Genomic DNA, 26,611 nt, shown 5'->3' with positions numbered 1-26,611 from the left:
GTTTGTTGTGGCGCGGGACACACTGTACTTTGTGAGTGTGTTGACTTTGCTGCTGTCTATCCAGAGCTCTTTTTTTCAAAGACCAGACCTATTCTAAATGAGACACAATGAAGGATCCAAAAACCATTTAACCTCAGTAAGCAAGGCTGTCCTCAAACCGTGAGCTCATAGGTCGTACTGTAATTACCCGTACTCTTTGAAATCATCCATTGTCACATGTGAATTGAAGTGGATTTGCTGTAAGGGGACAATGAAGCCCCGCTGCAAAACGTCTAGCGAGTGACACTGATGTCAAACACATGTTTCCCCCCGCAACCCAACAGAAATAGACAAGCCTATTTAGAGGTCTGGTTTGCATGCAGGCTCCAAGGACTGATGTTTGCAATCTGGGAGCCACAGTGGGTTTTTACATGATCAGTAATTCAAAAAGTGGTCGGCCAAAGAATTCCTCTTGTGCCTCTTTGTTTTGCTGTTGCCATGCACTTGTGCTAAAATATCATTTGGTGCTACGGGCCGGCATTAAGACAGCAGAAAGTATGTCGGCCGCAATCCAATAGGCCTATCAGATGTCCAGAGGAGCTGCAGAGGGCAAAACAAATATTTTCAGTAGCAGGGAGCGAAAAAACCAAAAGGCGCTCTGGTGGACAATCAAAGTGAATTAGGGGGTTTCTCAATGTTTATTACAGCTGTAACTGTCCAGATAATATCCAGATGTAGGTTTTATAGATTTGTAGCTGGGTTAAAAGAGCCATTTTGAAGGACGGGAAGAAGAGGTTTGACTTCTGCGGTGCTGCTGAGAATCTGGAGTTGTCGTTATTCTGGGCGCAAGGTGTTTTTCTGCGCTCGCCGTGCACTTGTTTTTCTTGACCGAAAACATGAAACAGGAACGCAAAGTCACCAAAAAGCTCCTTCAAGCCTTTGAACTCACATCTAACAGCCAGCTGTCCTGTGCTGTCTCATAGAAGACAGAGGAGGATTTACCCTCCATTGTGGCTCAACAAAGGACTTCTCAATTAACAGGCTGCCTCAAGCAACTCTGTTCAGCGAGAGGAGTAAAATACTATCTTTGTTATAAAACATTCAGCACACACTGGATTTCCTCTCTCTATACATGCTTAATGAAAAGGACGTCTTTTCTTCTTCTTTTTTTTTCCACAAGACAACTTCCCAGGAACACAAGCCGGACACATCTCTGTGTGTTCAGTGGGGGGGGGGGGGAGTTGTTTACTCTTGAAGACCAGCGCGATCGCAGGCAGTTGTCAAAGGAAAACATTATTCAAACTGCCCTGCAGATTTTGCCTCAGGATGTGGAGAACCGTCATTTTAGATATGTCATTTTCACGTAATCCCTCAGCGGCGCGGGGCATGTCGTGGCACTGCAGCTCTCCACAGCGTCGAGGAAACACAGATGTGTAAATATAGAAAGAGCTAAACAACTACCGGCGGCTTAGACAGTTCAGTTTGGATAAGCGTAAAAAAGAAGACACATTAAGTAACTGACAAAACAAACTGACAGGGCGCAGTGACGGCCTTTTTTTCCCAATGTTTTAGATACTATGACTGTAACCAGGGTAGTTTTCCAGGAAGTCTGAAACTTGAGCTGAAATTATACACTATAATATAATATGTACTGTCGTCAGATTTCTAGATAGTACCAGTGGACTGACTGTGTAGTTTCTGATCATCATGTGTGAGTGATTCATCAGATACACAGAGCTGTGTTTGATGAATGATGTTGGAGCATGTTTGTCACATTTTCACTTCTTACAGTTTCACTAATGTAAAGATGTTTTCTGCAGTGATAATAAACCGTAGACAAGAATATTGTTGACTTCTTGAAACCACAGCATCTGTGGAACTCTGGTTTCTTTTGCCACAAAAAGCTGTGTGCCAATCTTTGCCTCGACTGTCCCTTCTTCTCTTTGACCTCTATTTGGCCTGGCGTTCGGTGCCTCATACCAGACGTTTGGATCCGAACGTCCTCGTCTTTTTTTTTTTCCTTTCTGTCCACTGTGTGCCTTTTCTCTCTCTTTTTCTCCCTCTGGGTTTGCTCTTCTTTTTTTTTCCCATCCGTGTGAATGTTTTGCCTCTCGTGTGTTTGAGAGGAGGTCATATGGCTGGAGTGTGATTGGTGACATCTGATGTTTCTTGACATTTTCCTGATTGCATTTTTGTTGTTTGCAATGTTTCAAATATTTGACTCTGTCTTTTGGATTACCCTTACTGTGATCATTTGACCATGTTTGGTCTATTCAGCACATTAGACATGTTTTTGAGTGTCAAACCATCGTTCCTCTATTGCTCTGCCTTTTCTTTTCTCTCTCCAAACAATTTGCATATCCAAATTTTTTGTCTGAGGAAGTTTGTATGCTTGTGAGGCCTCTTGAGGAAAACATTTGATCTTGGGCTTTGCCAATAAGAAATTGACCAGACTTAGAGATATCATGTTTTTGGACTGTTGATCAGAGAAACAAGAGTTTGATGTCCTTCATATTAGGCTTATAGACATTTTCATCTACATTTATTCTTTACTATTTACGTACCTCTTCAAGACTATGACTATCTTGCTACCAATGATCAAAATGATGATGGGAGAGGAGTTATTATGTAAAGGTAGTTTAGTGGCCTTGGCCTGTAGAGAGTCTAAAACATAACTGACCAAAAAACGTCACATATCAGGTTTGTTTTTGTCTGTCTCAGCTTAAACACCAGAAACAGAACGAAACAAGTAGCCTTTAAAACAGCCAACTTGTCATTTGGATGTTTGTTTTCATGAAGGGAATAAACAACAGAGAAACAGTATGCTCATAAGTAAAGTTAAAGACATTTCATGCTTTCATTTCACAAGGAGCAACATGTAAGATATCGCCTGAATTAAATCATAAAATGACCTTACTATATGATCAGACATTAAGGAAACATGCTATGTTGAAGTGCTGGCTTCTCTGACAAAAATGCAGGAGCAAGCAAGTCCTCTCAAGTTTCGATTCCGGTCCTGAATGATCTGTATTTGTTTTGAACAGAGAAGCGTTTACCCGCTTTGATAAACGATGGTTTTTCCGGGCAAACGCCAAACCAGCAGGTGCCGCAGTGATGGAAAAGCACGGTGGGAAAGCAAACTGGTTTAGATATAAATGAATCTCCCCGACCTAAAAAAGCCTCTGCATGTTTCTCATAAGCTCCACGAGCAGAAACGTGCTCGAACTAGACTGACACAGAGCTGGCTAAACACTGAAGCTTCAGTGTCGGAGACATGGCAACTCACATGCACATCGACTCTGGGGATGAGGGGGCAGGGCGAGGGGGAGACAGCCCCCTCTAGTGTTTTGAATTTTGGCTGCAGTACCAACTTTAAACACTACATGTCAGAGTGACATATTGCTCCTTCTTAAAGAGCTCGGCTGTTTGGCCCTGCCTCAGTTTTTTTATACTGAGTGTAACTTATCACCTCTGGCCTCAGGTTCAATTCTTTATGAACACACATGAAAGCTATCTGATTGTGATACTTTTTTTTAAACACTTTTAAAAAGTGTTTAAACATCTCTTCAGGGTGTTAAATATGTTTAACTGTGTCTTTAATTATCTGCTGACCCTGCTTGTTTTAGTCTTGCTGCCTCTTGTGGGGTCTGAGCCACAGGTTGGGATCTGTTGCTCTGTAATAATAGGATGTGTGTATATTATGGAATAGGCCTTGATGGTATGGTTGTACGTGCTCTACTGTACTTGCTGATCTTTCAGACTTTGTACTCTGCTGCTGATGAGTCAGTTTCGAAGGCAAACCCTGCAAAACACACTTACATGAGATCTCTTAATGGGAAGTAAAAAAAAATAGCAACAGTGCCAAATGTTTAACCTGTTGTGACCTTTGACTCCAATGACACGACAAGTTACCAGCTCGATGAGAAGGCTCTTGATGAGGCTGTATAACCGACTGTCACGTACCACACTCCGCTGTCTCTGTACACTATCTGTCAGCGATGTGTGGGCTGAGATTACAGCAGCGTCTCAAGGCCAGCACGGTTGAGCACTCGGCTATAAGCTCCTTAAAACCAATATTGTTCTAAAGTCTACACAGGAGGATGGAAATTTCCCTGCGCTTGAGGAATACCCTGCTGTAAATCCAGTCGAGACCACACACTGAGCCGCTGCTGCTCCAACAACTGTTTCAGGTTTTCTGTGTGTGTGTGTGTGTGTGTGTGTGTGTGTGTGTGTGTGTGTGAGTCCCTCACATTCCTCGGCTTCACCTATAGTTAAACACCTTTTCTCCGGTTACTGCCTCAAAGTGACTCATCAGCTGTTTGCATTTCACAACCGAGGCTTTCGCACACGACGACTGCAGGGGCACCCTCGCATGCCTGAGAGGGGAACGACCTGTCTTGACGTCACGCCAAGATCAGAGTCCTGATGCGACACGCGAGGATATCCCGGTTGCTAGGCGCCCGGGGTTCCGTGTGCAGGTAAACACGGGGTTCCTGATTGTGGCACACCTGTGTTTGACACTGCCACGCTGTCACCTGTTGCTTCATCGTTGAGTAACCATGGTTATTTTCCATCGACAGTAACTACACTAAGGTATATGCCATAAAAATCTGTGACAACAGTGTTGGCATGGCAACCAAAAAACTCCCTGAGGGGACAGAACAGGTAAAGCTATTTCACTCTAACCTGTTGGCCTAGTTATTGCATGAGAAAGTTCATCTGTGAGTTCCAAATAAAAGCTCAAATTATGTAATTAATTAAACATGTTATTACTGCGTTTACCACAGCGTTATATTTACGTCTTTGAAGTCGCTCTGACGTATGTTTGCAACATGAACGAGCACCCTGTCCCTTTACTTGACATGTTATGATAACCCTGTGGTGAATCTACGATAAAAGAGTGTATGTTGATGGTAAATATTTGTGAACATAAGAGAGGATACTCATGTTTTGCTTCAACCAAAGCTTCTGTAAGCAATCGTGCGACTCCAGGTACATGTCAGGTCTCCTCTCGGGCTCCGCAGAGGACTGGTTTTGCCTCATGAATGCAACCTTCTCATCACGGGCCAAATATTCACGAGCTCTGCCAGAGAGAGAGAGTTCCACAGAGAGGGAGGGGGCACACGTCTACGACCTACAACTGAGGAGCAGTGGGGATTTTTTTACGACTTTGTTATAAATGATCATTGTAGTAAAAGTTGTAAAGATGTCTGAATGAATAGACTCTGTTATAAATGTGTGTTGTGCAGAAGAGGATCCAGAACCAGAGATCTACTCACACAAATCTGCTGAAGAGTGATTTGAATCCAGCCTGACAAGGTGTTACTACCTACTTCAATACATGACGGTAGAATAGTCCTCAGTCCCCAGACATTTTATGAATGACTTTTAACACGTTAGTATTCTACTAACCCTCCATTAGTGTGATGTGATTGCTATTACTGTTGTTTGGCCTCTCTAAGTAAACTGTATGAATCCTGATTTTTTTTTTAACAGAGATACAGTAAGAGACGGATTTTATTTTATTTTAACTTTGTTTAATCTCTTAAGGTGAGGTTTTTGAGCCCTCAGGCTTTCTACCTCCCTTGCACTCCCTTGACTCTTCTTTAAACGTGCAAATAAACCAAAACTAAAACTAAAGTTAGAGACGGCTCAGCTGGCAGGCCCCTCCTCAGAGATGGAAACACCCTGAAGCTGCTTTTATTCACCTAAAAAAAAGTCAAAAATTAAATAGATGCAAAATATAGGATGAGAAAAATCTTAACCCTAATACTTTGCCAGCTTTGATGCCTTTCTGTCACCTTATTGTAACCTATTATACTTGTCGAAAATAAGATCTACTTTCTCTCCTGATGTAGCAGTTTCTAGTGTCTTACAATAATGTGTATTATTGCTGTGCTTCCCTTTATAGAAGAGGGAGTGGGGGTGGGGGGGGGGGTAAATCTCAGTATCGGTTATGCAAAACTTTGTGCAAGTGCTGGGAAGTTCAAACAGTTATTAAGTTGCTATTTGGTTGGTAACAGAAATTTAAAAAGTAAAAAAAAAAAACCTGTAGAAGGCTTGTTTATGAAGCTTCACATGAGCTGTTACTGAGATGTTTTTTGACACGATCTGTCTATGTTTTTAGGATTTCTATAAAGAAATTGCCGATTAAATTAAGGCTCTTTATTTCTTTCAAAAGAGTATCTTGGATTTGAACTCTTTAATGAAACTCAGGCACTCACTCGGGTATTAGTTTGAAAAATGAGAAAAGTTCAATAAAAACCTAAAGCCACAGAGATGAACTGATCATTCTTTATCTACATATCACTGTTTTTGTCAAATGCAGCGGATTTATCTGATTTATCTGATTTAATATTTCAATCACTGTCTCAAATATGGAAGAAAATGTATTTTAATGTCATGCAGAATAGAAATATCAAAGTTGTTTTCTCATAATTCTTCATGTGTTTCAATTAAACGTGTCTCAAAGGAAAGAAAAGACAGCTTTGGATTAAACAGCAAGTTGTTTCTTTTGAAAAACAGGCTGCTTATTCTGTGAATACTAAAGCATTTCATTAAACTGAGAAATCTTCTTTTCATAGACCGGATATAAATCTGCTAAATAAGAGCGTCAAAAACAGACGTTTGCAAGAATATTCCTGCCACATGAATTAGTGAATCAAGTCAATCCTGGGATGGTTTTTAAGGCCAGACGTGGCATCTTTAAGTTATGGCGGCATGCACTGACCCTTCAGCACCTGCTTTAAGTGACTCATGAATTAAGAATATCACAGTCCCCTTACAAGACTAACTTCAGGAATGACCTCATGCAGGACCACTGCAGTCTGGCTTGGCATGAACAATAGCCGGTCTGTGCTGCGTCCATCCGACATTTCTCTCGAGCATGTCTGCGAGCGCTGACCACAGCTTGAGTCACATCCTCCCCTCGCTCTCCTGCATGTTTACGGAGTGCTGGCGCTCTGTTGCCTATGATATCACGCGCCCTGGGTATTAAGAGGAGCACTGTTTGAAAAGACCTCCAGCACAGTGTGGAAAAGAACCATTCAGGGTTTGCTACAACCACAAACTTGATACTAGAACACCCCCCCCCCCCCCCCCCCCCACCCCCCCAGTTTTCCCCTGTGTTCAGCATTCCTCACTGCTTTGTAGGACAGGTGACTCCAGATGACACGATGTCACTTTAGTGTGATGACTGCGGTGACATCACACACAAAATGACGCAGAGAGACGATGGAAAACTTTTCTCTAAATAGACATTTAATGATTTAAAACAGCGTGGTTACATAGAGGGGAAAGGGGAAACAGGTGTCGGGGTGTGGAAAAAACAGGGATTTATAACTGCTCTTTTTTGTTTTACTGAGTAACTTCAATGAGCGCACTTCATGTTTTTATGCAAAGCTGAATGTCCGAGGAGTCACACTGACGAATAGAAAGCACAACAGCCGAGCAGGCAGGCATCACTCTGGCATGTATCAATGGCATCAACACGGAGGTAATGGTACAAAAACAAGTGAGCTTTTTAAATTTACAACGGATAACACTGAGTCCAAGTCCATTGACATGTAACAAATATATACAGATAATTCAACAAAAGAGGAATTGTGGTAGAACAAAGCAGCTTCATCTACTACACTGACCGGAGCGTGTTTTAAACCTGTGTGGACGTGATTACAGTAACAAATGTAACATACTCTTTTTAAACTATTTGACCCGCTGTGATACGATTTTACTCTTGGGTTAGATGTAAACTTTACTCTTGCTGTATTGGCCTCGCTCACATTAGGAGCCACACAGTAGTATGACGTAATTAATTCTTTTTTTCAAACCTTTCCTAAGCGAAGGCTCCTTCTAATATTTGCATTGATCCGAAATGAATATACCTTAAACAAATAAAAAAAAAAAAAAAAAATGATACCGACAGTTGATCTCATGACTGACACCTGCCATTTGATATCACATTAGCGGCTTGACTCCGCCCCCTCTGAGTTCCACCTGCCTGCTGCCTACTGGGTCCGGAGCTGGTAATCTGTGGAGGAAATGAACAAGACTTAATCAAATGGACAGTGAAAAAGAGGAGGAATTGAAGAGAAATCAAGCAGAGGCAGCTGATGCTTTCCACCCAGAATGAATGAAATATAAAGGAAATGAGATGAGGATGTTTAGCAATTAGTGGCAACATTAGCGAAAAGGCCGACATGTGCAACCTCGGTAATCTCGGTGCCACAAGACTGAGGACAGTAGAGAACATATCTTAAAAAAAAAAAAGAAAAGTTCACTTTCTCACATTTCGCAGGACGTTGCCACATTGCCTCATGTTCCACAGTGTATCCCCTTTTTCATAGAACTGCATAATTTCAAAGCTGGTTCCCACCACATTGCATTGTATTGCCCAACTGTTGCCTAATAACTGCACATATGGGCACTCTGTACAAGTATCACTGAACTCTTCGACCTACCTCCGTTCTGGGTGATGTAGCGCACCCACGGCAGGGCCTGATACCCACTCTTCTCGATGATCTTCAGGTAACGCACCTGCAGAGGTAAACAAAGGTGAATGACACAAAATGAACATGAACAAGTCAAGAGAACAAAAAAAATAAAACTTCTAACAAGACTGAATTCTGTGATATGAACAATGTTCAGTTTGCACACCACTGAAAGTCTTTCTTTTTTTTTTTTTTTAGATTTATTTTTGGGCTTTTTGTGGAGAGATAGGACAGTGGATAGAGTCAGAAATCAGGGAGAGAGAGAGAGTAGGGAATGACATGAGGGAAAGGAGCAACAGGTTGGATTCGAACATGGGCCGCCCGCTTGGAGGACTACAGCCTCCTGTGAATGCAGCAGCTCGTCTCTCTCTCTCATGGCTTTTGAGTTTGTCTTAAAGTTTTCTTTCTTTTTTGAAATGCTACCTCAACTAAACTTTGAGCCAATCTAGAAAAAGGCAAGCGAGAGAGCTTTCACTCAACTTGGAAGTGCCCCTAATCATGCACCTCTTCATAGTGCTGTTGTTCTGGCCGTAGTATCTTCTGTTCAGTTCGAGCGTACCGTGCAATCAGTTTGATCATTTGACTGTCACTTCTGAATGTTTGCAAACCAGCAGGCTGTAAAGCTGCCTCTCAGGTGCTACCTTTAAAGCCTTACAGGTGTTAAGTATTTCAGAGGCCAGAGATATGTTTTCAGTGAAGTACTCTGCCAGCTGCAAGTAGTAGTGAGAGTGGTGCTGCTGATGAGGAAGCAGTAGTACGAGTCACTCTGAGAAGAGGGAAGCAGATACAGAACAGCTTTCACTAAGTTCATCTACATAACTGTAACCTATTGTTTTACTTAAGGACATGTGTGGGGGAAAAAAAATGCAGAATTAGCATTATCGGGATACAACTTTCACAAGCTATTGTGCAATATTTCACCACAACAGTGTTAGCACACCGCTCAATTACGAGAAGGCAATCCAAAAATAACCTGCCAGCCTGACCCATCACTGAACACGATTGCACAGCGATTTCAGCCGTCAAGTGGAGAGAGAGAAAAAAAACAAGGTGTTTGAATCGTATTGACTTATTTATTTGAACAATGATCTTCATCCCAATGACAGGGAGGACGCTCTTCTTTGTGTCGTCTCACTTTATCTTGTGGTAATAATTACAGACATCTCCTCCACGCTCCGTGTTTTTGCAGAAAAAAAAACTTTCACACAAAACTTTCTGGAAGTAAAAGAAAAAGAACTGCTCTCTCACGATTAGCAGCGATGGCAGCGCGGTACATTTTAAGGGCTGACACGACCCCTTCTCTGGGAAATGTCGCCGGTTCTCAGCTGAAAGCAGGACAGACAGGGCAGGAATTTGTGGGGACGGAGAGATGGCGGCCCTCTGGTGAGGCCTCGGTAGTGGCCGCCTTGTTATTACCTTCTACTACACGGTGAGGTCAGAGAGAGCGAGAGAGAGAGAGAGAGAGCGAGCGCCGTGGCCACCAGACACATGACGACAAACACACAGACACGGGATCAGCGAGTTTGCCTGCGCAGCACTTCTCTCCCCGAAGCCAGCAGCCAAACATGCAGCCGGCCTGACCGTGGGTACGTCGTCAGCAAAACGCCACCAGAAGCCAGCCTCCGCAAAATATCATTATGGCTTGTAAGATGAGAAGGGGTAGGGAGGATGTTTGTTGTATGGCGTTTTGGTAAGTACAGACTACATGTGTGGTCTGGATTTATCAGGCTTTCGGTCCAAGCCGGGGCCCCATAAGCATCTGCCAGCTTGTTTGGGATCCTTCGACATCACCTAAAGACGGGAGATGTGAAAATATAACTACACCTCTGCTCTCAAAGTGCGGGGTTCCTTCATTTCTAGTCAAATTTACAAGGTGCAGTGACGTGCATTATACACACTCGACATGTGCCACCCCCTGCACTTAGTGGTGGAGTTAAGAGGAACTTTCTCATGCTTTGATATTTACATGTGTCTAATTAAACTCCACTCGGCCTCTTCTCACACGTACAGAGCACTGCATTAGAGCCTGAGAGCCAGCCTGCTGCTGCTGCCCTGTAATAAGGAAAAAGGTTACAGGCTCGATGGGAATATTGCTCTTATTAAAGTCGACTCTGAGACGGTGGGTGCACCGCAGTGTGACTGCAAACACGGAGCAGAGAGTTTAGGCTGTTAGATGGAGAGAAGGTAGAGCGGACACCTTAGAGCGCTCTGTTTACAAAAAGGGACCAAAACATCGATTTGGCAATATCAGAGTTGTGACTCACTAGTGTGATACAATTATTGAATTGCTGGTGGCAAATGTTGAAATTTCAAATTAGAATTTTATTTTTTTTTTTGCCAATACTTCTCACCGCTTCACCACTTCATGCGACATGAACGAGGGAAACGTGAACAAAAGCTAATTGGCCAAAGAAGAAGTTGACAGAGGGATAAAAGAAGATGAAGGAGAAGCGGGATAATGTTGGACAGCGGTAAAAGGATGTATGATTATATTATTGTCTTGATACCAGTTTGTGCAGAATCCCTGAATTGAGATATCATCTGGATCATGAGCCACTCCTTTCAGGAGTCACCCTGTGATTTCCACCTCTATTGTGTTTAGTAACAGCTAAATTAATCCGTTATATATTCTAGGTCTATAACTTCAGATCCTAAATGTAAATGAAGAAACATCGTATGAAGAATCACTCTCAACCTCTATAGGTAACAGAGCAGAACGGGGTTTTTTTTCTCTTAACGTTGAGGCTGAAAACAATAGTTGAGTCACAAATATAAACGCTGAGACATCAATTTTAAAGTAGTGCACATTTTAGATGTCAAATATAAAATTCCCCAAGGAGGTGTGTGGTTTTCAGATTCAGAGCTGATCAGGTGGCTTCTTTCTCGACAGTTAATCGAAATACAGTAAAAATAAACATTTCTTACATTTGGGCTCTTTCGCAGGTTTCTGCATATTTTTCAATGAGGTCATCCTTTTCGACAGTCTCCACATATATGAAACAGTATTTATACACAGATAGTGTTGAGGACTTTGTGCTAAGATTTCTCAGACTAAACTCATCAGGTATTTTGTCCATGCAAAAGGGTGCAAAGTGTAATAAATGACTGTATGTGTTTTTATATTTTTATTGGTGTTCTTATGAAGAAAAGATGTGCTAAAACACAGATTGAGTGGATCACTGTTCCAAAAGTGTTTTTGTTATTATTGACAAAATCTCTTTTTGATATGAAAATGCAAAAGAAGAGTTGAGTAATCAGTGTTTTCAGTAATACATGTTGTAAGTGTGAAGAGGAACTACAGAAGAAAAAAATGCATTAGTCACTTTCAGTGTCTTTGACCTGAAACACCTCTGACTCTCATTTTTCGGGTATGAAATTTAATCTAAATCCATTTCTGTCTATAAAATAATACATAACAGAGGAAAAGGCCTTTCCTCTGGGATATGCAAAGTGACTCCACACCTGCCTTTGTCGCTGCGACTCCATGCACATGCTTTTATCGGAGCATCTGTTCATTTATGGATTAGCAAAGATTTGAAAGGAAGGGAGGGAACAGATTATTTCTCTCAGCTGTCAAATGACCTTTAAAAATGACAAGTGTACTTTTACTGCCAAAAAACACCCCAATTAAAAGTACGATATATTTCAATTAACGTTCAATTAACATCAGTGTGAGCTGCTTGTTTCCGAGTGGGCTGTGTCATTTCCATAAAAACTTAATGACCTTTTATTGAGCTTCATAGGAACTGTGGAGAAGCTGGAAAAAAACGACCAAAGAGTTATTTTACGGACAGCTACACAGAAAACAGAGATTTCAATCAAGTGTGAGTACAAGAGAGGGCCCTGAAGTGAAAAGAATAAAGTTGATCATAGAGGATAAGTTGTGATCCAGTACCTACAAAACATGATATTGCTGTCTACTTCACAAAAGTATAGATGCACCGATCCACTTTTGTCAGTTCAGATCCGATTCCAAAACTTGTGCACCGATACCGATACCAATATGTTTATTATCATAACTAGTAGTGGTACTGTTGTTCTTGGCATTATGTGTAAGGCTGCACAAAGCTGTCATAAACCTGGCATTACATTGCATTGTGCTGGCTTCACATACAAACAGGAAGCAGCAAAAACGGTCAGGTTTTTCAAATTAAATCTTTTAAACTGAAGTGTAAGAATTGGATTTTTAATATATAGAAGGAGCTGTTCCATCTCGTCTGAACGTCGTCATGGAGACGATTTGTGGACACTGCAATGCCTACATAACATTTTGTCGATTAGTGGAATAATTATGACGTTTATGCATTAATCTTTTTCTGTGATCATTGAGCTGCCTTCATTTTGAGTTGCTTTATTCAAAGAAGTGTTTCTCTTGTAATTTGAGGCGTTGATAAAAAAAATATTCCAACTTCCTGTAAAAAGTAAATTTTTAAGAAAGCACCAGTAAATGTTTAACTTCTGGTTCCAACATGACGCGAGAATTATTTCAATTTCAGAGTTTTAAACAAATAATGTGGAGTAAGATCTGGTGAATGTAACGCTGGGTTGTAATTGTACCGGCTGAAAACAAACTGTATTTCTTCAACACAATAATAAGATATGGGTCAATGACATATTTTCAAACCATGATTGTCAGGTTGCCATCGTTCCTTCACTGCAGGACACGGGGAAGCTTCATTTTGTGTTGCTGTGGTGCTTCACACATAATCACAGGACAACTGTGATTACACAGGAGGTGCAGCACATCTGTGTAAATCTGCGGTCAGCCCGAGTTTTCATTCAAACATGAAAGAAAACATTAACTTCTCTTTAAGCATCATGGGAATTACAATCAAGATCCAATAAATCTTCTGACATGTAACCAAGAGAGACATTTTCTATCACTGTGATTAACACAAAAAAGGCAGAGGGGTCATGACTCAGGCTGCTTTGTTTAACACTGTACCACATGAGGAGTGTCACAGTGCAACATTGCTCTCATACTGCCCCCTCTGGCCAAAAACGAGGCAGGCATGAATTGTTTGCATTCCTGCTCTTGAGAGAGTTTGTGTGAGACACTGCTGCGTGCCATAAATCCTAATTCAAGGATGACAGGGAAACAACAGAGAACCACAAGACATTTAGACTATGCATGCATGCATGCGCACTGGACTGAAAACACACAGAAAAACTGAACTGCTGCACTTGTTTGTATCGTCTCCCAGGTGGTTTACCAAACAGGAATGATCCTCTCGGTTAGACCAACAGTTTCCTGTGATTAAATCGTATACTTGTTCGTTTTGTCACTCCATGGGGAAGTCATTTCAGCTCATTTGACCTCGGCCTACTGCACGTGCTGAGACATGCAGGTTAAACGTTAACGTTGACAGAGATCATGTGATTGTGTGTGTGTGTGTGTGTGTGTGTGTGTGTGTGTGTTGAGACGTACCTGAATGCCAGAGGTGGTGAAATACGGAATCTCAAACTTGACACTGATTGGTGGCTTCCCCTCCTTGTCTTCGGCCTCGACACTCGGCAGACCGAAGTGGGCTCGCATCAAATACTCTTTTCCACCCTTTGAGAAGTCAAACACACACTATAAACCTCAAGTTTCAAACCAAGGCGAGTCAGGATTTTATGAAACTTAACCTATGCACACATGTAGAAACTGACTGTATCAGGTAAAATCACAAACAAACTGTATCCACAAACCACCATTACTACTTATAAACAGTATTTTTTAAATACTAATGAGTCATGATTTCTGCTCACAGGGAAGGACTTGATGGACCAGACAATCTCGCTGTTCTCAGGCACCCACTTCACGCTGCCCACTGTGGTCTTGAATTTGGGTGAGTCAGCGTCCGTTGGCACAGGAATGTGGATCTCCACGTTGTTGGCTGTGGAACGCCTTTTGAACTGGCTCTTTGCCTGAGACAAGGAACAAGCAGGTCAAGTTAAACAAGGCGTCCCGTCTTAGCAGAGCATTAACCCCTGGGCTTATTGGTAGCTGTGTGAAAACATGAGACAAAGAGCCACGGCGTCTTAGAAAACCATTACAGTATGCTGTACTCTGCTGTGATGCTTCACACGCTTGGAGCCAGTCTGGACAACAAAACCCGCTTACCCTTTTTTTTAAATTATCAGACATCACTATGGAAGCAATTGTCCACAACAATGTTACAATGAAAGACACAAGAACTGTTTTAAGAAGTGAAAAAGAGACAGACCTTGATCATGTACTCGATCCGACTGTGGGAGTGCTTCTCAATAACAGATTCAATCCAGATCAGGGGCTTCACCTGAGACAAAAAACAACACACATTATTTATCTACAGTCCATCTAATCTTTAATAAAGTCAATAACATAAAACATGTTTGTCAGTATACACAAAACATGACACAGTCACCATCTAGTGGATGACCGATGTTACTACAAGAAAAACCAACAAACTGATTCGAGGAATTTGGGTTTAACACATTTTTCCATCTTCATTAACAAACACGATGGGATCAAAAAAAAAAAAAAAAAAAAGGAACACTATGCAATGTAATGCACTATATTACACCACCACTACCACCAGCACCACATACAGGGACTTCAATAATTAATATAAAGTAGAATTATCACCTCTCTAACTATGCCAAGAAAAACTGAAAAGAAGAAGTTTGTAAAGTAGAATTTATGGTCGGACTACAGTTTTGGATGAAGAAGATTGTATAGGGGTTCATAGTGTTGTTGCCGATGGGTGTAATGAGTCAACGTAGCATTAAACAGTAAATAGTCTACACTCATGTTTGCATTGTGTTGAAACTGTTTGAGTCGCATGATGAGGAAGAGATATTGAGAAAGACAGTATGACTGTATGAAACTTACAGATACTTAGGGATAGAGAAGCGCCTTAACACTTTTTGAGGCCAATAATGCGAAAAATATACCCTGATAACTATACACCAACCTTACATGCTGCTGCATCATCAACAGCCAACGATGATGCACTTATTGTTGTTTCATAATAAACGACAACCTGTAATTTCTAAAAACCTGTTTATATTTAAAAATATGTGATTAGATGCATACTGAGCAGGACGTTCACCCCTTAGTTACCCCAAAGGTGAAACAGCATCTCTGAGCCGGCAGGACAGAACAGCTCTGAGTGAGTGTTCATGTCTGAATGTGTGTATTGAAGTCTGCGCTGGTACACCAATATTTTACTGAGTGACGACAGAGCTTTGTTACCATGCTGTGGTGGGATCTCAATGTAAAAAGAGCTACTGTCTTAAATGACCTCAGTTAGGCATTCTTGAAACTACCTTACTGCGCTTATATCGTCTGTGTACTGCTTGGCGTTGCAGGTTCTAATAGAGAGTCGACTCTCATACCTTGTTTAAAAGAGTACCATCTATGCTGAGAGGTGTGTCTGACGCACTGTACTCACATGAGTGTTGAGGCGGTAGGACATGAGCTCAAACTCTCCATCAGGGGGAATGAAAGAAATGGTGCGATCGTTCTCAAAGCGAGACAGACGGACACACTGGTGGAACTTGACATCTTCCAACTCGACTGATTTACTCTTACCCCCTGCGTGAAAAAAAAAAACAACAACACACACATGGATGCAAATTAAATAAAGAAAGAAAAAAAGAATATAGTTGCATTAACTGTCAAGTGATAAAAATCCAAAGCTCTCCCTGCACTCATAAACATTTTTTTAGGGCTTTTTAAGTCAGGTTAAAGAAACAGATAGATACATATGAAAACAGGATGTGCAACGAGTGTCTGACTCCAGCATACTTAGAAAGGTTAACGCTCCTGTGAGGAGTGTTCAGCTGGTTAGGAAACCAACTATGTGACCTATGTGATCATTTCTACGGAGTAATTGTTTCTATTTTTTACCGCTTGTAACCACTGCTGCCGAGAAGGTGTCAGTAGAAGTGAGTTACTGCACGCTGCAGAAACAGACTCTGTTTACATCTTCCACAGCAAACATTCAAAGCAAGTGATTTGTTTGACTGTTTATTTAAAGCAGGGTGAGCCCTTTGTCAGAAAACACTCCTTAAACGTGGACAGGTCACGATCAGCAAATGGGTAAGATGTACTGCTTTGTCCAAAGAGCTACCAAAATCAATGCAAAGTTCCTCACAGGAGATTTAATAAAATGTTGACTCACTAAAGCTCAGTGTCAAACTCAAATATAAATATGTATTATTTAAGATTTAGTTTTAGGCATTTTTTTCTGCCTTTATTTTAGAGATAGGACAGTGGAGGGTTGAGAGAGAGTTGGGAACTACAGGAGCGACAGGTCGGATTCGAACTTGTGCCGTCCACTCTCAATGACTACAGCCTCTGTACATGGTGCGTGCACACTAACCACCAGGCTGTAAATATATTACATGAGGGAACTCACGTCCAGTGTTTTCAAACAGAACCTTGTCGTTCAGTCCCAACCGCAGCTCCGGCATTCCAGACAGGAAGACGCGCATCTTAATGGAGCCCACGATCTCACTACGCAGAACATTACCATTGGCACTAACCTGAAAGACAGAGGGATTAAAAAAAAACAGCAAAAGCACCGGGCTTATTTAGTGACGCACACAGGGAGTAAGTTTACGGACACTGACAGTCACTCCTTGAGCAACACAGCACTTCTAAAACAAGGAGTTCCTACCAGGAGGTTGACTGACTCAATGACGTCCAGGAAGACCTCGTTCTTCCTGTACTTGATGCCCTCTGACCTCCAGGAGACAGCGTTGGTGACTGTGGCAGGGGGTCTCGGGGCGCCAGTGTCAAGCTTGTGCCCCTCCTGGGTTATGTATCTGTGAGACACAAACACGTAGAGAATGAGGGAAAAACAGAGACAAAAAGGGAAACCAGCCGTCTGCAGTGGTGAATTCCCAGAGAGCATCAAAGGGGAAGAGAGAGAGACTTGTGGTTACTAGAGGGAGGATAGTCTGAGTTGTTGCTGAAGTTTGGGGGAAATCCAGAGTTAGCTTGCTACGTGTGTGCATCAACCGCAGTACTGTACGTTTAAACGGTCATTCACAAATCTGTGTCAACCACAGTGCTCAGAGTTCAAACGTTCATCCGGTACGGTAACACCTTTTTCACTTGCAGATTTACAGGAATGACAAAGCAATTTGTAAAAACGGATTTAACGGCGCAACAATTATTTTATTACAGCAATTCACTCCTTCTCAGGACAAGAACCCACATCCGTTCTTGAAATTTCATTTTGAGGCTTTTTATGTAGAGACAGGATAGAGAATGAAATCAGAGAGAGAGAGAGAGAGAGAGAGCGAGAGAGAGAGAGAGAGAGGGGAATGACATGCGGTAAAGGAGCCACAGGTCAGATTCAATCCTGGCGCCCCACATACATACTTTTTCATTGTCTTATCCTGTGTTTCCCTTTATATTTGAGAAAGTCTTCAGTTTTATACACTCTATATTTCTTGGTGTTTTTGTATTTAAATGTATTTAAATTTTGTTGCTCTATTATTTTTGATGTCTCTTGTAATTTATTTTAAAGTGCTATGTAATTAAAGATACTTATTTCCATATTGATTTGCTCTTATACTTTATGTTTTGTAAAAAAAACAAAAAACATTCAAACGTGCCTGTACTCTTCTGTTGATGTTCCAAATGACAATAAACATCTGTTCTAATTAAATGTTATCTTTACACTAATATTGGGGATAATTAAATTGCACTATTTTAGTTGGCTGAGGAAACCAGAGATATAAACACTAAGTGATAAGAATATAACTCTTGAGAAGTATCAGGTAGAAATCAAAAACGTATGTTAAATAAAGACAGGCCTTTGATAATGAAGATCTGTAGCACAGACAATAGTGCAGAGTGCTTTTTTAAGTGTTGCACATATTCAAGTCGAATGAAAGGACAGGAATAATACAGAAATGTGCAGGTGAACACAGAAAAAAAATCATATTTGAACATTTCCACCTGATACACTGTCAGAAATGAAATAGGCTAACATATCGTTTTGGGACTCATAAGAAAAATAAATCAAATCAAAATGCATAAACCTCTGGGCGCTGATGGCGGTTAGGTCACGCCCCATGTCCCGCCTGTACCTCCTTTTGCACGTCATTCCCTACTGTACTTCCCGATTTCCAAATCTATCCACGGTCCTCAGAAACAATAACTTAGTAATGGGCTTCTCGGCTAAGAGTCTGAAAGTAAATTATTGTCCTGTGTGATGTTGCGCAAATTAAACAATGCTTCTGAACAAAAGTATTTATTTCACCAATGAATATTAAGAATAGATTTAATGGTCAGATTCAGTGACTTGATTCAGACTTGTGTTGTACAAATGTGTAAAGCCAGTGTAAAGTATTTCACTCAGTGAGGTGATGTAGTAGTTAGGCCCAAGTTGTCAATGAGTGTTATGAGTTCTACAAGCCACCAGGTGTCAGTGTGTTTCCTGAGTTTGAGCCCCAAGAGGCAACATCTTTTCCTGGCACATACAGAGAGAGAGAGCTAAAGAAGCTTTCATCCAGCAGTTAATACTGTTAAGAAGATCTTCTCAATCTTCTCTATACCCTATGATTGTTTTAAGAATAACATGGAGGGATCTTTGATTGCTGTCAATTTGGAAACCGGAAAATACTGATTATTGGTCTCTTTTTCTTTTTTTTACATTAACTTAGGGTAAAATGAAAAAACAGGCTTTTAATAGAAGGATACTTACTCTTGCAGAATTTTGCTGTCTGTGGTCTGAGGATAGCCAAAGTCCATCAGTTCATCCATCAGTTCATATATGATGACAAAGTTATCTCTGATGCTCTCCTCCTCCAATTCTTTGAAATACTCTGAAAACACCTGAACAAGACAAAACACTGTTTTATAATCCAGTGTGGATAAAACTGTACATACAAAGTACATGGCTTTGGTACTGTTTTTCATTATCTTAAATCATTAGCAGTAAAGCAGGTGAGAGGAAGAAAATCTTACCTGGACAATTTTGTACAAGAAGGAGAAGACCAGAGAGACACTAGCATTTTTCTTGGACGTTGCGACCACTGACAAAAAGTAAGTTAAGAATTGTAGCAACTTCCACTTTAAGTTAAAAAAAAATCAAAACATGAATCTAAAATACAACATCAAGAGTTGACATGTTGTTGGGTACTGATATAATAAAGGGAGAAATGAGGATACAGTAGAGGTTATTGTGTTTGATCCACATGAAACGGACTCCTCCGTGGGCCAAGATTGGAGAGAGCGTCCCCTCCTCCTCTTTGTCCATCAGAAGAGTCATGAAGTGCTCAATCTCCGACATGTCCACATCTCCCCGATAGTTTCGACACACGAGGACCTGAAAGAACACGTCGTTTGTGCAGATACAATACCGTTACTACAAGACAAGACGGATGTAGTATTTCTAAGAAATGTGTATTTAAACGGTAACGAGTCATGACAAAGTACCATGAATGTTGGCGAGGGTTTAAAGTTTCTAACACAGCCTCAATAAATCCATGTGGTCATACTTTAAAAACGCTTTTGTTCCCACGTCGAGAACATTTCTGAAGAATGTTTGGTAAGGCTGTGTGGGTTGTGCTAAACTGTGGAAACATCACTAAAAGACTTTGTAGATGCAAATCCACGTTTCAATTTGGGTGTCAACTTCTTCATAATGCGTCACTTTGACTATTTTACTCAGACAAAACATAGACACGGGCTTTTACGCCAACAGCTAAAGTTGCCCATTCTTGAACTAGGGCTGGGCAATTAATCGAAACCGACATACAGAACCTCTAACCGACATAATCTTGCCGGTGTCGATTATTTTCAGGGCAGAGTCACATGACCACACGTCCGTTCCGCGACATGGAAGCAATGCCCGTAGTTTGGACACATTTTATCTTTAGGGAAGACGAGACACCGCACAACAAAAAGAAGTCAAATGTAACCACTGCGGAAAAACTGTTAGCAAGAAATGCAACTTATTTATGTCCGACTGTTTTAGAGAAGTTCATTTCTACTTTAAAACTGAAATGTGTCGTTTTTATTTAAGTGATGCTTTGATTTCTCTGACTAGACTCTTCTCCTCTGTCGCCCCCCGGTGGTGGAACAAACTTCCAAACTCCCTTCGATCTGCAGAGTCCCTCTGCACCTTTAAGAAAAAGCTAAAGACCCAGCTCTTTAATGAATACCTACTAACTTAATGATGGTCTCCATATCATTGATGATGATGATGGTTGTGACGATGGTTTTTGTTTGATAACGATGACTTATAAGATGGTTTCTATACAGATTAGAGCTCTCAAGAAGAACTGCTCTCAATGTTGTGCTTTGCCTCTGGTCACTTCCTGTCAGCACCTGTGTGTCCAATCAGACTCAAAGCTGATCGTTTGCTCTTACTGACATAGTTCCCTTTTTTCTAGATCCTTGCTTGTGTTGTACTTACTCTCTGATGTACGTCGCTTTGGATAAAAGCGTCTGCTAAGTGAATTGTAGACTTCAGTTCCAAATATTCAATAAATAACCACAAAACAGTCAATCACATATGCACTCTTTCATTAGAAAAAAAAACATCCCAGCTTTAATAGTTGAGCATATTTACAGTAAAGACCATGTCAGTGAACTATGAGGGCAAAAAAACAAAAACTAAATAATCGTAATCGAGGTCAAATGTTCAATTAATCGTGATGTTGATTTGAGGTCCTATCGTCCAGCCCTATCTACAACTAAAGGCATTTATTACTTTCACGCCACCACTGCTTTAAAAAAAAGTCATGTTTGGTAAGTAATAACATTTCTTGCACGATAAGAAAAGAGTCTTTAAAGTGATGTTTTGGATCCTGGGCTGCAAACAGCTGTTCACCTGTCTGCGGTTAATGTTACGTGGCCTTTTTCATTTTTCACTTTAACGCATCATATGACATCAGCTACACTGTTTAGGTGAAACGCATGGGGCTGTATTTACGAGCTAAACCCTTCACAACGCATCTCAAACAGTTTGGTAATGTCATCAGACTGAGACACATCATAGTAATCTGACAGCTAAAGAATGTGTCAGCTCGGCTAGCGTTAGCTTAGCACAGCAGCATCAGCTCTTACCTTTCCTTTCAAATCCAAGACATACACCGCACTCGCAGACATCTCGAAGTAATTTATTCGAGCTTAGTTCAGCTCGTTATCAGCACCGTGTTGATTTTTTTATCTGATAATAACTAGTTAAGGGCTAACATTAAAGAACCAGACATTCATTCATAATACTGAGAAGAGGAAATCCACTCTTCCCCTTTTTTTTTTTGTCACACCATCCACAGAGCTGAGGAGCGCCCCCTGTGGGCCAGGAGGATCAGGATCAGAATCAGAATCGTGGTTTATTGCCAAGTACATTTACACATACAAGGAATTTGACTTGGTGTATTGGTGCTAAACAATTAACAGGGAAATAAAGCAGAACTAGCAACAACTTAAATAATACAGGAGGATGAATTATGTTTATTTCTCAAAGGAATGATGGGATGTGTAAAGTGGAGAGTCTGGTGGGGGCCCTGGGCAAAAATTAACAGGGTGCCCCTCCAACCAGCGTTCATCTTTATGATGTTATAAGTAATTATATAATTCCTCTTCCTCTGGACTTTCATTGACAAACATTTGAACAGTATTAATGCATGTGATGCTTGGTAGGGCAACAATATGTTGTCAGATGGGACGCCCTCAGGAAGGATTCTTTCTGATGTTGCAAACTTTTCACATTTTTTGCCACTGCTGTGGATTAAAGTTTGTCAGACCTCGGGGGGGGCCCTAATGGCCTGGGGCCCTAAGCAGTTGCCTGCCTTGCCTGTTGACAAACAGCGCCTCTGGATGTGGTAAGTGGCAAATCCTGTTGAATAAAATCAAATAAATAAAAATATACAGGATGAATTACTTTCCGAGCACCTCTGTGACACTGTGATGTGGGCACTGATGCTTTTTACACAACTGAAGTTATTTAAGTAAATTAGTTATTTGAATTCGGTTTAGTTTAAATTAGGTTTTAATTTTGTAAATAAAAGCCTGCTTTTATTTTTTTTTATTGTTCTCTCTGTATCATAAATGGTTCAGAGAAAGATAACAAGCAACTTAATAAAAAAAAATTACACTTTAAAGTATTGTACAAGTAAGTAAGGGTTAAAAGTTTGAACTTCTTCAGTAAGAAAGCTCATCCAAAATTGAAACTAACGTGCCTGAGACAAATCCTAAGGATAGGCCTCGTGTCACTCAGTGTGCTCGTGTGTCAAAGACAAAAAAAACTCTATTATTTTATTTCATTTCAGTCAGTTTTGTAAACACACAATACAGTTAGTTAACGTTTTTTGGTAAAGCCTTGTTTTTATTAAAGTTTCAGTTCATGAAAATGTTTTTTTTTACATTTTTTTATTTTTGTATTTCTTGTATAATCTTGGTAGGTGGATAATTTAATTGAAAAAAGGCAAAGAACCAGGCAAAAATATATCCAGTTTTTGAAGCACTTTTGTGACAAGACTATCTTAATTTTCTAATCTCAGTTTGCTGAATGATACAAAATATAATCAGGTATTTACTCGGGTGTGTACTTAGACAAGGTGCCTTACAATACTTTTGCCAAAGGGATGTTATGTGTCTGTTTCCCCCATTAAAACAGAAATAAATGAATGCATTTAAAATGACCTTAAATTTTGCGTCCACATAATTAAGAGCCAACTAGTGTAAACTGTCTTTATTAACTATCTGCCTTGTGCAGTGAGTCTCTTACAATCCAACACTCATTATGTCTTTCCATTGTAATTGTGCAAAAATGTGTGACTAATTTGAACTCATTCAAACTCATTCCCTTCATTCAGCTGCACTTAATTAGTGCAACTCTTTATTGTCTTAAGTTCTGATGGGGCCTCCATCCTAACCTAATACTGAAACATAACTAAACTTCCTCATCTCACTGAGAATAACATCTGTGGTGTTAAACAGCAGCCAAGCAACAAGAAATGACTTCATCAGAGGTGAAAAGACCCCTGAAACACGAGACGCAGCCTCATGCAGCTATATTCTGCTTATTAATGTGTCAGTGTAGGAGAGTACACAAAGCTACTCGAGCAATTATTGAGGTAGCACAGGCTTAACAGTGAAATAACACGGGTTTAAAAGCTTGCTCTATAACACAAACTCAAACAGCTGCTACTTTTCACAGCTGTGTGTGTGCACAGATCGGGATGTGAAGTGATGGCGGGGAGTGAAGAAGTTACAACAGAGCATTTGAGGGGAGGAAGTTTTGGAGAACCCCAGTTTTTAAATTCTGCTTGATAAATTACAACAAAAGTGGTTAAAGCAGAGACATGAAAAATAAATGTGTTTCAAGAGTGAAAACTAACGAGCATCTTTTTTCTCCCCCTTCTCAGATCAGCGTCTCCATTTGGAAAGCCTTTCAGCACCAGGCTTGTGCAAGACAACTGTGCCTCATCAAAGTGACACATCTCAGCTCCCCTTGGCCTGTAAGATGGAGTCTAGACATTGTCAGAAGTCATAGATACAAGTGGACTGAGCGACAGAGCCAAATATAACAGATTGCCACGTCCCTCAGATACTTCCATACGCTGTATGCTGTACAGTGTGTGTGTTTGTTTTTGTGACTGTGGTCTGTGTGAATGTGGGGAAGCAGTGGATGTGGTTGCGTAGTTAATAAACATGTTTGTGCAGAAGCCTCAGAGCTGAACAGGCCTGGTGACGTGTGTAGCTGTGTTACAGAATGGGCTTGTTAGTATAGACTATGACTCAGTGAATCACACAGGTGTTACGCACTCTTAAAGTGCAGGTGTTGCCACGGCCAACTTTTGTAATATGAGACTTTCAATTGTATCTCTTTGGACTGATTTATGTGATAAATAAATCCAATAATTGCTTGTCCAATTCTTCCAGCTAATTGCAAAGTGGAAGCCCTGAAGAGCAAACTGTAGCATCAGTGCCCACATGTAGTTTGCATGACATCAGTCACTAAAGGCTACTAAAACGGTTCTACTCTCTCCTCTCAGAGCATTCATACACACTCAAATCTGTTCCACCATTCCCATGGCTTTGTGATTTATACTTAGCAGGACTTTGACTCTACTCCCAAGACGATCCTGTGGCTTTTTGGGGGAGTTTTTTACCATACAAGGAGAAGAGGAGTTCAGCTGGGTTTCCTGTGGGAGGTTTCTGATTTCTCTCACTCCGCATCTGATTCACTCTGCCTCTCTCTCTCTCTCCCTCACCTCCTCCTCCTCCTTTCCCCCCCCTCTCCTCTTCTGGTTCCTCGCCAGGCTTCTTTGCTTCTAACCATACAGCCCAAACATGTCAAAGAATTCTGATATTAGAAGAAAACATCACCAAAACATTTCCAAAATCAATATTTGTAACGTTAAATTGTCCCAGTTGTATCCGAGCTATGTGTTATCATAACATTGCACACAAGGAGCGTCCTGACAGACCAAATAAGGCGCACAGCCCCAACCCTTTATCATTACAGGACGTGATGTAAGCTTGTTCAAGCTATCAAACTGCCACCACTTTCATAAACTCAGGCCAAAAAAGGGCTGCAGCTTCCCTCCCCTTCTAAACAGAGTTGTGTTCGTCCACTAACAGAACTATTGGTCTCTCTTAAAGAAAATAGATTTCCTCAGACTGCTGCAAAGCTAACGTAAAGTTTTACACACATTTAGTCACAATTTCTCTCGTGCTGCACACACACTTTTATACACTTTTTACAATACACATTAAAAGTCAACCCAATTGTTCCCAAAGGTCAATTTAAACCATAAAAAACAAACTACTGCGCTCATGAATGTTAATGCTTTAACTGTTGTTGATGATGTGGTGATGTGGTATGAGGCAGAATTAGATTGAATCACTAAATGATCAGCCAATCTGAGTTTTGAAAACATCCTCTGGACTGCAATAAGAGAATTCTTACTGTTCAAATCTCTTGCTCCTCACTTGTATTTATGCAATACCTGGTGTGTGTGTGTGTGTGTGTGTGTGTGTGTGTGTGTGTGTGTGTGTGTGTGTGTGTGTGTGTGTGTGTGTGTGTGTGTGTGTGTGTGTGTGTGTGTGCAGTAGTAGGAGTGTGCTAAATTATTATGTTGTTTTCATCTATTTTTCAACATCTGTGCTGGTAAAGACAACCATTAATTGTTCTATTTTTTGCATTCATTCTTTTCCAAGTGAAATCTTGGTTTAAGTAAAATGCCCCCAAAAAATATATATCTATAAATGTAACCTTACTACACCCTGAAAAAGACACAGGCTGATACACGTTGGTGTATTTTAAATGTTTCTAGACATATGAATTATATTTTTCAAACCATCCTGAGTGCCTGGATAATTTATAATCAATGTTTTTGTTCTTAAGCTTTCCTCCACTTTTTCTTAAAATAATACCTTCAAAGAGCACCACTGGTTTGAGGGATTCCAGAAGCACTCCTGTTGTCTCTCTTCTTCACCTTCTATTAGTGTTGAACATACACACGTTTGATGTGGTATGAGGCAGAATTAGATTGAATCACTAAATGATCAGCCAATCTGAGTTTTGAAAACATCCTCTGGACTGTAATAAGAGAATTCTTACAACACATAAAGAGGAAATCCTGCCTGCATATTATGCTTTTTTGTAAAGCGTCTCGAGATAACATTTGTAATGAATTGGCGCTGTACAAATAATGATTGATTGATTGATTGATTGATTGACATAAAGGGACATTTAGTGCTTTTGTTATAACTGGAAGAACTCTCTACATTTGTACAATATGCTCCGTAAGTCAAAGTGAAGAAAACAGAATATCAGGTGTTGTTTCTAATTTCCCCTCCTGTGAAGAGTTCTCTTTGCCAGAACACAATCGTTCTATAAGAAATCACATCAAACTATGGGATGGACACGGCAACAAGTGTCAGTGCAGCATGAAAAAACAAGAGATACTGTACATGAGTCCAAGTTTATTCTCAGATGTAACTGAAGGGGCCTCTGTGTGCCTCACTGTTCTCTGAGTTTACTTGTAATCTCTATTTTTAGATAGGGCAGCTGGTACAGATGAGCTGAAATCAAGCAGACAGGTCTATAAGTGCTGATGTCTTTAGCAAACACACACACGCACACACACACAGAAACACAGTTCCCAATGATTTAAAATTAACCAATGCTTGCACCAAG

General features: G+C 40.7%; 1 protein-coding gene across 1 annotated transcript; it reads right to left on the bottom strand.

Annotated features, from left to right (window-relative positions):
- Window positions 1-7,218: 7,218 nt before the first annotated feature.
- On the bottom strand, window positions 7,219-21,727 carry ap1m1 (adaptor related protein complex 1 subunit mu 1). Its single transcript, XM_020630203.3, has 12 exons — window positions 21,526-21,727; window positions 19,624-19,780; window positions 19,420-19,487; window positions 19,157-19,287; window positions 17,117-17,264; window positions 16,856-16,982; window positions 15,887-16,029; window positions 14,678-14,749; window positions 14,220-14,378; window positions 13,897-14,022; window positions 8,439-8,514; window positions 7,219-8,008 (listed from the first exon to the last, which is right to left on the bottom strand). Exons 1-12 carry the CDS (start codon window positions 21,565-21,567, stop codon window positions 7,986-7,988), a joined length of 1,272 nt encoding a protein of 423 aa, XP_020485859.1. The 5' UTR covers window positions 21,568-21,727; the 3' UTR covers window positions 7,219-7,985.
- Between the last annotated feature and the right edge of the window lie 4,884 nt (window positions 21,728-26,611).

This window comes from Labrus bergylta, chromosome 4 (genome assembly GCF_963930695.1).
Source record: "Labrus bergylta chromosome 4, fLabBer1.1, whole genome shotgun sequence".
Taxonomy (NCBI): Eukaryota; Metazoa; Chordata; class Actinopteri; order Labriformes; family Labridae; genus Labrus; species Labrus bergylta.
The sequence above is the reverse complement of the archived record's forward strand: the minus strand, read 5'-3'. Positions and strand labels throughout refer to the sequence as shown.